The sequence below is a fragment of the Pseudonaja textilis genome, chromosome 3, assembly GCF_049901715.1.
Source record: "Pseudonaja textilis isolate UNSWEBS1 chromosome 3, rPseTex1.2, whole genome shotgun sequence".
In the NCBI taxonomy this organism is placed as follows: domain Eukaryota; kingdom Metazoa; phylum Chordata; class Lepidosauria; order Squamata; family Elapidae; genus Pseudonaja; species Pseudonaja textilis.
This window is the reverse complement of record NC_141992.1, coordinates 34,358,126-34,372,301: the sequence shown is the minus strand read 5'-3', so window position 1 is coordinate 34,372,301 and position 14,176 is coordinate 34,358,126. Positions and strand designations below refer to the sequence as shown.

General features: G+C 35.6%; 1 protein-coding gene across 3 annotated transcripts in view; it reads left to right on the top strand.

The window, feature by feature from the left end:
• MMP24 (matrix metallopeptidase 24) overlaps positions 1-14,176 on the top strand; it is a 39,552-nt gene that overhangs the window by 12,168 nt on the left and 13,208 nt on the right. For all 3 annotated transcript variants that reach the window (XM_087929236.1, XM_026697726.2, XM_026697725.2), the window contains exons 2-4: positions 2,551-2,699; positions 4,166-4,282; positions 12,370-12,674. In XM_087929236.1, the coding sequence (XP_087785362.1) occupies positions 2,551-2,699; positions 4,166-4,282; positions 12,370-12,674 (571 nt within the window). The remainder of the gene's footprint in view (positions 1-2,550; positions 2,700-4,165; positions 4,283-12,369; positions 12,675-14,176) is intronic.

Sequence of the window (14,176 nt, the reverse complement as noted above, 5' to 3'; positions counted from 1 at the left end):
TCTTCCATCCCTGGAATCTTGAAAAGGGAAACGCTGGATTATAGTTGCCATTTCTTCTGTACTATTACCAGTTTTGAATGATTGAAGTTACATACTTGATCAATCAATACTTGATTGTTATAAAATAGGAGGGGTGATATAAAATGCAGGTGAGGTGAATTTAAGAGAATATACGTGCATTAGTGGGAAAATTACATTTATTAGCAAATAAATTATATAGTATAAATAAATTATATAATAAATTATATATACATAGATTATCATCCTACCTTCACTTGTCCAAGCACTTGTTGAAACCCGGGCTTTCTGAGAGATGGAGAGCAAGTTGGGAGATATCTGTAGGAAGATATGGCACAGGACAGGGACAACTTAAACGCCCCTCACAATCTGTAAGCTTTCCTTTAAAAATATCATTCCTTAGCAATATTTGCAGAAGTAGTTTGCCATTGCCTTATTCCTAGAGCTGAGACAGTAACTGGCCCAGAATTACCCAACTAGTTTGCATGCTTGAACAGGAGTTCTAGACAAGAATAGCGCTCATAGTCAGCTAGCTGAGTATCTAGCTGACTATCCTTAATTATTATATCAGTGTTTCTCAACCTTAGGAACTGTAAGTTGTCTGAAGCTTAATACCCAAATTCCTCAGTCAGCAATTCTGGAAGTTGAAATCCATCCATCTTAAAATTGCCAAGGTTGAGAAACATTGTACTATATCAATTTGGCTCTTGAATATACAGTAGTTTTAAACAATCTTAAATATTAATATGTCAATCCATTGTTTCCATTTTTGTCACATCTTTGGTCATATCATGCCTTTGGTTTGATCTAGTATGCCTTCTTAGTGCCGATGTTTCTTAGCCAAACCACAGTATAGACGCCACATTACAGTATGTGAAATGCTCTCTTAGTAGACTTTATATTTGGAAAAAATGTTGGACAAACTGAATCCACGGTAAATCATATTTTTATGCATAAAATAAGAATAGCAACTGAACTGAGAATTGTGTTCTGATAAAATATCTGAATTTGCACACACAACCAAGAAAAGTTGATAGACCAACATTGCTTTTTGCTATTATTCTTATTGTCCTATGGTTATCTTCATATATTAAAAAAAAGCAAGAAAGGTGAATATATCAACAATTGTTAATTCATGTTTCAACTAAAAATGAAACAAGCCAATATACATACATACACACAAACATGCATACATAAGTGTATGTGTGTATATATATGTGTGTGTGTGTGTATATATATATATATATACATACACACACACACACACACACGAACAAAGCAGAATACCATACATGTAAGTACCCGTGAAAACTTAAGAAAACATATATATATATATATGTTTTCTTAAGTTTTCGCGGGTACTTACATGTATGGCATTCAGCTTTGTTCGGGTATTTTCCCACATCATTGTAGTTGTGCTTTTAAAGTTGTAGCAACGTTTCAACAGAATCTCATCTGCCATCATCAGGCTTGTGTATTGTGTTCATCTGTGAGTCAGACTTTCACAGCCGTTTCTGTTTTAAATTTGGGGCTAGCCTACTGCTGTGTTAGAATGGTTTTTTCTTCATCCTGATTGATTGGGAGTCTTGGTCTGTGTTTATTGGTCTTGGAGTTTGCTGTGTTCTGCTTGATTGGTGTTTCTAATATCTTCTGTCTGTTTTGTAGTGTTTTTTTTGTCTTGATTGGCTGGCAACATTGTGTTTCCTGTATTGGAGGCTTTTAGTGCGGCTTGGCTTTGGGTAAATGGACGGCTATCATTTAATAGGAAGCTAGGTTTCATCTGGGTGCCTGGTTGGGGTGTGTTTGAGCTGGAGGTATCGGGGGGGGGGTCGGGTCTGTTTGTGCCCAGTTGTTTGCTTGGCTTGTGATGTGGAGATTTTTTTGTTTGTGAGTGCAGGCTTGGAGATAATTGACAGTCTGGTGGAGTCATCTCTGCTATTCATAGTTTCAGGTCTTTTTTCAATCTCTATGGCTTCTCTGATAATTCTGTAGCTGGGGTTTTCTATAGTGGCTAGAGTTTTGGTGCCATTGAAGTCGATGCTATGACCTGTGGCTTTCATGTGTTGGACTATGAGGAGGAAGTGTGTTCCAGCTTTTTTACTGCATTTTTGTGTTCATCCAGGCAGGTACTTATTCTTCTATTGGTCTGTCTGATGTATGTGGCCGGGCATGATGTGCAGGGGACTTCATATATGCCTTGATTTTCCAGATCAATTTTATCTTTGGGATTTCTTAAGATGGCTGCTATTTTTCTGTCTGTTTTGAAGGCAGTCTTGATGTGATGCCTGTGTAGTATCTTACTGATTTTGTCTGTAGTACCTCTTATGTCCTGCCCTATAAGCCTGATGATGGCAGATGAGATTCTGCCAAAACGTCACTACAAGTTTAAAAGCACAACTATAATGACGTGGGAAAATACCTGAACAAAGCTGAATACCATACACACACACACACACACACACACACACACACACACACACTGTTAATTCGGGCTGTGTTTAAAATCTGGGTTTGCTTTGTCTTATTTTTCAGAGTTGGTTAAAAACCTACGGTTATCTACTTCCATCTGATACAAGAATGTCTGCTCTGCTCTCAGGAAAAGTTATGCAGTCTGCAGTCACCACTATGCAGCAGTTTTATGGCATCCCTGTAACAGGAGTGTTGGATCACACCACTATTGAGTAAGAATGATTTTTGCAGATACTTTAAAATAATGTTCTTGCCCAGACCATTATATATAGCATCCTGAAACTTTATGTGAGCCTAATAAATTTGCTGAGTCAGCTTGCCAACCGTGTCTCTTCCATCACTTAGATCAACATTCTCAACTGTGGCAATTTTAAGATGAGTGGATTTCAACTCACCAGGTTCTTAGAATAGGCAGCGGTAACTAACTTCACATCTCAAAGAATTCATCCAGGGATTTGTACTGATTTAACAAGTGGCTTACCAGATACTGCATAAGTCATCAGATAAAATGGCAATAGAAATGATATGCTGTATGTAATGGGCTACCTTGATGGCCATTCATAGGTTTTAAATGTTATTGTATATGTGCATTGGTATTACGGTCATTCTATATAAAAGTAATCTTTGTTTAATGACCTTAATTGGGACCATCAATTTTATCACCAAGTGAAGCAGTCATTAAGCAAAACATCACACATCAGCTCCGTTTAGCAACAGCAGTTCCAACAATCCTAATTCCGACAATCCTTAAGAGACAACTTGCATTCTTCTGCTGGCTTCCTCCACCGACTTGCTTATCCAAAGCCAGCTGGGAAGGTCCTAAATGGTGATCATATGGTTGTAAGATGCTGCAACTCTTATAAATGCATGACAGTTGCTGAATGCCTGAATTGTGCAGGGACACTGTGACTGTCATAAGTGTAAGTCGCTTCTCTAGCACCATCATAACTTTGAGCAGTCGCAAAACAAATGGTCATTAAGCAAGGATTATCTGTACATAGAAGAACTATGTGCATGGAACCTGGTTTGCACAGGTCTTTTTTTTCATTTCTAGCTTCCAGTATATACCATAGTACAGAAGTAATTTTGTGAGTCCTAAGTGAATTGATAGTGTCAGCAGAAAAGTTGTAATGCTTTTACTGTGCAATCCACAATCTCATTTTTTTAAAGAGAACCCAGGTTTCCATTACCTTCTATTACAACTTTACCGTTTTCCCCATAGTTTCATCCACTGAACATTCAGTTATTGAGAGAAAACCCTTTATGGACTGGTTGCTTATCCATCTGAAAGTATTATAAAATTATAAAATGTAATAATTATACACAATGAAACAAAGCTCTCTACTGCCACACATGGTTGAAGTTCCAGAGATGGAATTTTTCGCTTTCTTTTTGGAGGGAGAAAACTTGAGCATAGCAATACCTTGTAGTCTGCTCCAAACTAACTAGCTCCAAAGCTCAAACTTACTTCTCTAACCTACTTCAAAATTGCACATTCTCTAGACTGGTCAGAACTTTAGTCTTAAACCTTACTTTGACCAACAGGTAGGCAGGCAAGCATGTCCCAATTGACTGGCGATCTATTTTCAACTACACTAACAAAACAGGCTGAAATGGCTCAAAGCCCTATTTTTGTACCATATATTACTGATTTATCAGGAATCTTTTTACTTTCTAGGTGGATGAAGAAACCTCGCTGTGGAGTTCCTGATCATCCCCATCTAAGCCATAGACGAAGGATTAAGCGATATGCACTTACTGGACAAAAATGGAGGCAGAAGCATATTACCTACAGGTATAATCCAACTTGTTAAAAACCTTAATGGAGTTTATACTTTAAATATGATGCAGTGCCACCAGCCTTGTAATTAGTTCATATTCCTTGTTCAAGGAATTGAACTTGACTGGGAATTCTAGGAGGTATAGTTCCAATACATCTGGAAACTTAGACATTTTTGAGTATAATTTTTTTATAGCATGTGGTTTCCTGTGAGCTTCAGTTTGGTGATGTAGCCTTTTCAAAAAATGCAGTTTTAAAAGCTTTAATTTAGCTTTCATTAAAAGAAAGTTTCATATATTCTACATAGACATTAGTAGTGTTACTTGGAGTCTTTTTAGGACTATAATTAAAATCAATATATAAATACCTTAATTAAATATTAAATGTAAGAAAAAAGGAAGGGTATCAAATAATGTATATTCATGTGGGTTACATTTCATTGCCTATTTTGCTATATCTGTTTCATGGCTTTTGAAGTAATTAGTCAAGGTGCTCACTTGGTATACAAGGGAGAACCAAAATATCAGTTAAATACTATGATGGGTGAATTTATGCATTGTATGTTCATTTAAACCATGTGAATTCAATGCAAATTGTTGCTGCCTTCTCTCAAACAATTATAATTTGAGACAGGCAACTACCCAGCTAATGTCTCAATTGCTACTGAATGATTGTGTCTTTCTCACCTTCCTGGTCCTGAATAAAATGCATTCAATTTTTTTAGCTTAAAATGTATCTATTGAGTACAAGACAACTATTCCAAATGCAAAATGGAGTGTTTCAATTATTTTGATAGTGCTTTATGCTCAAAACAATGGAAAACTAAAATTTAAAATGTGTCATTTGAATCCAGGATGGCTCAATACTTGAATTTGTTTGTTTCCCATCTTTATTATTTTCCTAAATAATTCAAGGCAGCAAACAGACCTAATACTCCTTCTATTTTTCCCACAACAACCCTGTGAATTGAGTTGGACTGAAAGAGAGTTGCTGACCCAAAGCCATCCAGTCAACTTTCATGCCTAAGGCAAGGCTAGAACTCAGTTTCCTTTTTTATACTGTGTAGATGGATTCTATAACCAATAGTTGATACTGACTCTTAAAAGAATTAAGGTCAAGGATTCCTGAATAGCTAAAAGTGAGGTTAGATGTTTCAAATTTTAAAACTTTATTAGGTTTAGAAATGAAAATGTAAAGAATAAAAAATAGAAATATAATTAGAGAAAAACCTTTTGGTTCACCCACTCTACTGTATTTAACTGATTAGAGAAACTGTTAATCTTTAAAATCCTACATGGTATGAATCTAAGTACTTGAAAGAGTGTTCTGATATATGTGCCTGTGTTAAGATCTTTATGCTCTGTGTGTGTGTGTGTGTGTGTGTGTGTGTGTGTGTGTGTGAGAGAGAGAGAGAGAGAGAGAGAGAGAGAATTTTAAGGGTTGTTTTCTGAGCAACTTTCAGCAAGTTCTGTTGGTTCTTGTTTTAAAGTAAGCTTCAAAGTGGTTTTATTTTATCTACTTTTTAAATGAAAACTTTTACAGAACAAACTTTTACAGCAAATTTTTTTGCTTTTTTTGGTCAAAGATTTTATGTTGTTATTCATTTAGTTAACTAGCTTACTGTATTTAAATTACCTGTTTATACATTTTTAATTGAATTTGTGTGATTCCTACTGTATAAAAGGTAGAATATACATGTTTAGGGAATAATGGTAGAGATCTTTATAGCTTACTTAATATAAATTTTTTTTGAAGCTGTTTGATTTTGGAAATAAAAATGAATAAGCTACATGAATATTCAGTTATTATTCAATCATCTACTGTTGAAAAAAGATTGCTTTTGTAATATGTCATCATGATATGTGCTGTTGTCATTAGTAAAAGCTTGAAGATCAGGTTTGATCAACTGATTTTGTTCAAAAGACAATGTCACAATGTGATTCTTCCCTTTCATTTTAAAGCTCTTTAATCTTTTATTTTTGCTATCTTTGATTTAGTGTCTGACATGTTATTCTTTCTAAATATAATTCAAAGGTAGTTGTTTTCTCTTAAATTATTCTAGATTTGCAAAATAGAACTGATTACAGGAACAAGTCTCCTTTTGGGAAATTAGTCTAAAACAGAGGTGGGCAACTATGGTCCCTTTACGATCTGTGGATTCAACTCCCAGAATTCTTGAGCCAGCATGGCTGACTCAAGAATTCTGAGAGTTGAAGTCCACAAGTCATAAAGGGACCATCGTTGCCCATCTCTGATTTAAATCAATGTTCCTCAGCCTCAGCATGCTAACTGGGGAATTCTGGGAGTTGAAGTCCACACATCTTAAAATTGCTGAGATTGAGGAACACTGAAGTTGAGATTGATGAGTTGATAACTAGCACTAAATTTTATTTTATTTTTTATTTGTCTACTGCTTACAAGATAATAGGTATAAGTAAAAACATAGTTATGAATACATGGATACATATAAGAAAAATAAAAATATATGAAAGAAACAATAGGACAGGGATGGTAGGCACGTTGGTGCACTTATGCACGCCCCCTACAGACCTCTTAGGAAAGGGGTGGTCAATAGTAGACAGTCTAAGGTTAAAGTTTTTGAGGTTTGGGGGAAAGAAACCACAGAGACAGGTAGAGTATTCCAGACATTGACCATTCTGTTGCTGAAGTCGTATTTCCTGCAGTCAAGTTTGGTGCGATTAACCTTGAGTTTGTATCTATTGTGTGCTCTTGTGTTGTTATGGTTGAAGCTGAAGTATTCATTGACTGGTAGGACATTGCAATGTATGATTTTATATACTATACTTAGATCAGACTGAAGGAGGCATAGTTCTAGGTTTTCTAGGTCTAGAATTTCAAGTCTGGTAGCATAAGGTATTCTGCAACGAGTAGAGAAGTAGAGAACTCTTCTTGTGAAATATTTCTGGACTTTCTCAACTGTGTTAATATCAGATACGTAATGTGGGTTCCAGACTGATGAGCTGTATTCGAGTATTGGTCTAGCAAATGTTTTGTACGCTCTAGTTATTAGTGTAATATTACCAGAGAAAAAGCTACGTAAGATTAGGTTAGCAACTCTTAACACCTTTTTGACTATGTAGTTACAGTGGTCTCTAGCACTTAGGTCATCAGAGATGAATACTCCAAGATCCTTGACAGAGTTTGGATCATCAACAAGGTCTTGACTATTCAGCCTGTATTTTATTTTCTGAGTGTTAGTAAATGGCTATATATATTTTATTCCCAAAATATATATCAGAGACAGAATTTTTTTCAGTATTACCTTAGATTTAACTGAGACTAACCAATCCCATTAATGCTTTGAGTGAGTGATCGTCTGAGATATATTAAATTATCTTAGTGTATGAAGTTTTCTGTTAAAGCTGGAAAACATTCATGAAAAAAACACAGATTATCAAAGGGCTGAAATAGCTATCCAGCGAGGACAGGTTACAGCTTTAAACTTTGCACTTTATGACAATGTAAATGAGACCAAGATAAAGGCATATGATATTAAATATGATATATAATAAGTAGCTCAGGAGAACCCTCCTCAACCCCAACAACAGATGTTGCAACATGGGAACCAGTCACTCGCAGGCAAGAAAGAGCCATTACATAAACATACTATAACCGCTTGCCTTCAAGGGCCCTCAGCATCACTTGAAGTCTGTTCATTCATTCAGAAGGAAAAAAGTATTGAGTTAAAGCCTTGAAAACATCTTTGCACTGCAGTGCACAATCACTTATTGTGAGGATGGTATCCCTCTTGTCTGCAATAAAGATTCAGATTTAGTCAAGCAGCACCCACTAAGAAGGATTTGGTGGGGAGATCAGTGATTTGCTCTCAATTCCAGGATGAAAGCTGTCAACCCTGTTCAAATTTAAGACTGTGCAATTGAACTGGTTGGATATTCAGAAAAGACAAGATGAAATGTTTCTTTTTGCATAAAGTTGGCCGTTTAAACAGTTTTAAAAGTATTTGGAAAAACACTACAGAGTGCTGTTGTTCAGTTCATAACTCAATGGACATAATATCATCATGTTTACTTGTGATTACTTTTTGACATTTTAACGGTACCGGTGTTATCAGTAGGTAGCCATTTTGTCTTTTGTCAGGCTCTTTTCTGATTGCTTTGAAAATCAGGTGTTTCTCCAGCTTTTGCATTAAGTGTCCAAAATATGTAAGCTTTAGCTTCATAGTTTGTTCTTCCACTGAAGGATCTGCGGTTACATCTGATATAACTGAACCATTTCTTGTTCTTCAGGTCCAGGATATTCTCTAGCATTACAATTTGAAGATTTTCTTTTGATTTTTCAACCTTTCTGACAATTCAGCTTTCACAGTCATTTGTAATAACTAAGAAAAACATAGTTTTGACAATACATATTTTGTTCATTATTGGGTCCTATTTTCATTTGTCTAGGGACTCTAGGCTTATTGTAGCCTTCTTCCAAGTAGCAGATGTCTTATTACTTTCATCATCCCTGTGAAAATTTGAGCCTTGGAAGATAAAATCTGTTACTCTTTTAACTACTGCTAATCCTTTTCCTCCTCCCCCCCCTTTTTCTACTTGCACTGAATTGGCATTGATTAGCGACATAACTTAGTTTTTTAAATATTTATATAATATGTATATACAGAAAGCATCAGAATAGCTTTTGCACTCTGTCCTTTCACCTTCCACAAGAACTTCCTTAAGCCTTCCTCATGTCTACAAGCAAAGTGACATCAGTATATTTGAAGCTGTTATTTCTCCTTGCAATATTAATGCTAAATTCCATTACTTCTAGTCCAGCATGTATTGTGCATATAACTTAATTAAACAAGGTGACACTATAAAACTGTAGCATTCCTTCCCCAATTGTGAATAATTTAGTTGCCTCATATTCCATTCTAACTGTTGTTTCCTGATTATCATGCAAATTATTCAATAGATCAATGGGATGGCTTGGTACCTTCATATGTTTTAGGACTATCTGTAATTATCCCCTTCATATAATCAATAAAACAAAAATTAGCATCTTTTAAGAACCTTCTTTTCCATATTTCATCAGATGTTAGCAATGTGGTCTTGGATGCTCCTGCCTCTTTTAAATTAGGTTTATACATCTGGCAGTTCTTGTTGAAATATCAGTAGCAAAATCTCTATTATTGCCTTACAGCAGGGGTGTCAAACTCACATTGTCACAGCAGCATCACATGACATAACGGGACTTTTTTCCCCTTCGTTAAACCAGGCGGGGGCCAGCATGTGATACATCTGGGCCACAGGCCATGAGTTACAGGCAAGGGAGAGAGCCATACCATGGTAGTTAAGTGGCTTGAACTTCCTTTGGCACTGTTTTTTTTTTATATTGGAATAAAAATGGATCATTTTTAGTTTCTTGGCTACTACTGTATTTTCTGTATTTGCTTACAAACCATGAAATACTTTAACTGCATCATCTTGTAAGATTTTAAACAGCTTTGCTACTATCTTCCCCAAGCCCCAAAAACTTTAATCTTAGACTGTCTACTATTGACCTCACCCCTTTCCTAAGAGGTCTGTAGGAGGTGTGTATAAGCGCACCAACATGCCTACCGTCCCTATCCTATTGTTTCTTTTATTTTTTTATTTTTCTTATATGTATCCATGTATTCATGACTATGTTTATACCTATTATCTTGTAAGCAATTGACAAAAATAAATAAATAAATAAATAAAAATAAACTATTTCATCAACTCCTGCCGCTTTGTTGCTAGTGATGTTTTCAAGGGCCCATGTAACTTCATTTTCCTGACTATCACTCTCTGGTTCAGTGGTCACACTTATTTTTGATTTAGGGATTTTTAAAACAATTATTCTTTATATTTACATGATCTCTTCTTTCTTTTAGCCCTATTTGTCTTATATTGTGCCTATTGTTGCATAAAGGTTTCCCTTGATTTCTGTGATTTTCTTAGGAAATAGGAAATAGAATTCTTCATTGGCCAAGTGTGATTGATTGGACACACAGGGAATTTGTCTCCAATGCATAAGCTAAATCTCTTGGCCTTTCTATTCCATTGTATTCTCAATTTCCTTGATATGCTTATAATATTTATATAGAACTATTTGCTCTTCTCTTGAATATAATATTTAGCTGGGCAAGTTTTCTTCTCTCTGTGTCGCCTTTTACTTTCTGCCTTTATTCAGTTATTTTCAGTGAATCAATAGACAGCTGGAGGGTTCTCCTTCCAATATAACGTTGACACTGTCCAGATGGTAAATATCTGTTTAGTTTTGGGGGAAGAATACTGGAAGGTATTTGTCATTTGCTTATTCAATAAATTGTTTTTACTCTGACCTTTCTGGGAGTGTACATTCCAGTGATAAAATTCATACTATATTCATTGGGATGTGCATCTCCTTCGCCATTATAAGATAAATGCCAGACCCAAGCAACCAGAATAGCTCCAAGGTTTAGGTCAAGAGATTTCTTTATTGTTTACAGCAATCTCATTAGACTGTTTCCCTTCTCTTGGGAAAGCCTAAGATAGTCTTAAGTGCTTGATTGAATATGCTCCCTCCCTTTATGGAGTCCAAGCTGGAATATCTCTTAACTCCCCCTGCCACAGCTTCCTTCTTTTCAGTCATTGATTCCACCATAAATAACAGTCCATTTAGGAAAATGTAGGACAATAGCTGTTTAGGAATTCTAATGTCAAAGACAGTTACTCTTTTTATAAAAAGGTTTTCATAAGACATGAAGAGATGGATCAGGTTACTTTGATTTATTTGATTTATTACTGTGTTTCCTTATTATTTTATGTTTTCTACATAACACTGTTTACTCCAAAAGAAAGTATAATAGTATGGGTATGTATGCATGTATGTACAGTATGTATGTATGTACGTATGTATGAATGTATGTATGTATGTCAAAAGCAGTATGCCTCTCAATGCATACTCACTATTTCTTGAAAACATGAATGATGAGGTACTGTTGTTAAGAATTGTGTTTAGCCATCCGACAACTTAATGTTGGTCTGTTGAATAGTGATGTTAAAATCTCTTAAATCCCTTTGAAGACCTCTGTATGGTAACTCCATACAGAGTTGCCAATTCCTCCCTGGAATGTTCTTGGACATAATCAATATGTATAATTTGATTAGGCTTTAAGCCCAATATCTCTGGTGTGGTGTGAGTATTTAGGTCTACAGGAACTTTTGATGGCCAGAGTCCAGTTGCTGAACAACTTACAGTTACAATTAAAGCATTGGAATTCACTAAAATATCTATGGCATATACTTAGTTATCTAAAAGAAGTTATAGATACTCCAATATGGATATGGTTATCTAATGCGAACAAATAATTTTGTTTCTGCCACCTCCATATTATTCTCAACATCACAGATGTATCTTTTCGATACAATTAAGTATGGACAGACAGAGCTCAATAGCTACTAGATAAAAGTTGACCAAAACAGTTCTGCAGTATATGTTTCTAATAGAATATTTTATTTTCAATATCATATTTATAGATTTGAAATGGTTTGAATTAAAAACATTTCACAAATTTCTACTTTTCTGTGACTACTTTTATAAGTGCCATTTATTCTCTTTCCCTCCTCATATGAATAGGTCAATTAAGGGTCTGAATCAGTTATGCTTATCCATATAAGGAACCCATTATTACTCCCAGATTCTGCAGTAAATATATGGAAGGTTGAGCACTGCGGTAATTTTGCTGATCAGACTTGTATCTTGCAAAAGTTTTAGAATCCTTGGGCATCTTTCCACTATATTGATTTAGTCCAGTTTTTTTCAAACCTGGTAACTTTAAGGTGTATGGAGGTTAACTCCGAGAATTTCCCAGCCTGCATGGAATTTAAATTTCACACATCTTAAAATTATTGAATAGAAATTTAATGCCATATTTCATATAGTTCTTTTACATTAAAATAGATGAAACATTATAAAACTGTTAATTCATAGCTGAAATACTTCCAAATAGTATCAAAGGTTACCAAATTTAATGTTGCAATTGTACTAATCCAAAATTTGAATGAAAGTTGTTCATGTAAGAAAGCAATCCTTTATAAATTTTAAATAAGCTCTTCTTCTCCTTTATACAGTGTACACAACTACACCCCCAAGGTTGGAGAACTTGATACAAGGAAAGCCATCCGACAAGCATTTGATGTTTGGCAGAGAGTGACTCCACTTACCTTTGAAGAAGTTCCTTACCATGAAGTAAAAAGTGACAGAAAAGAAGCAGATATCATGATATTTTTTGCTTCTGGTTTCCATGGAGATAGCTCTCCTTTTGATGGGGAGGGTGGATTTCTAGCTCATGCTTATTTTCCTGGACCAGGAATAGGAGGTGATACTCATTTTGACTCAGATGAGCCATGGACACTGGGAAATTCTAACCATGATGGTAAGATCCTATGTATATTAACAGTATAATGCTATTGTAGAAAAAGGATTTTAGAAGATACCCTTATAATGGGATTTCCAATGTGAACTCAATCCAAATGTTGGGAATGCTATTGGATAAAATCAGAAAGACTCTTATTTGATTGCAGTCTGAAAGAAATATAACAAATAATTATATAGCATTCAGTCTTCCAGGCAAAGTGCTGTATTTATAGATTGCTAAAATGTACAAAAACATGGTTTTATTCTCTAGAAACAGAGCAAAGCGAACATGTAAATCCAACTAACATAAACCATCAAGCATATGATGTGATGCTAGTAAATGACCAATCTCTGATTAGTTTGTGACAGTTCAGAATAATTATTTATTTAGAATAATTATCCATTGAAATATATTACTTGTAATTACTAAACACTGCATAAAATGTTTTAATTGTTTTAAATTTCAAAGGCAAAACTATATGTGATACTAAATTCATTACTGAAAGCATGTTTATTACTTATTTAGTAAATGGAGTCAAGAACTGCAATTTTAATTCAATTGACTAATGAGTGGGTATTGGGGTTTTTTTAAAGAACATTATATGCTTCAAATTCAGTTATCAAAATAATCCTTCCCACCAATATGGTTAGTCTGTATCTTCCTTAATCTCAGGTCCCTGACCAGAGGCCTGGCAGTGTGAGGGTTTTGCACAGGATCTTAACTTTTCCATTCACTGCAAACTTCTGAACAGAGAATTTTGATGTTATTCTTCAGCTCTGTTTGAGCCACTTTCCTAGCTTAGGAGTCACATTACTGGGACCACTCTGGACTTTACTTTCCACATCCTCTCCAATTCCTCCTTCAGGTCCTGGTACTTCTCCAGTTTCTCATGCTCCTTCTTCCTGATGTTGCTGTCATTTGGCACAACTACATCTGTCACCACTGCTGCCTTCTGATCTTTGTCTACTAACACAATAGATGGTTAATTGGGCAGTACTTGCCTGCTTGTCTAGATCTGGAAATCCCATATTGAGAAATCTTACTTTCCTTAACCTCCTGTGGGATCTTCAGTCTAGACTTAAGAGTGTGTACAGATGTTCCTGTACCCAATGCCAACTATTTGGTTGTGCTGTTCGGCATATGGTATTCTTGCCTGTATTTTTCACCCTGCCACTATCTGTTGGATTGTCTCTGAGGCCTCTTTGCATAGTTCGACTGTGTTCCTATCTTGTGTGGTAGATCCCTCTTCTATGGATCTGCTGCTTAGTGCTTGTTCTTGTACTGCTACGATCAGTGCCTCTGTGTTATCTTTTAGCCCTTTCCAGCTACTGGTAGGATTTCCCAATGTCTGCCACTTCAGTTATGTGTCAGTGGTACATTCCATACTGGCTCTTGTCTTGCCATGGCACTTCCTCTGCTTGATCTTTCTCCCACATCTGCTGCTGCCATCTTGCTGATTTTGGGTTTCATTCATAACAGTGGCGTTGGCACTCACCAGATCCCCGACTGTCCTCCTTCTG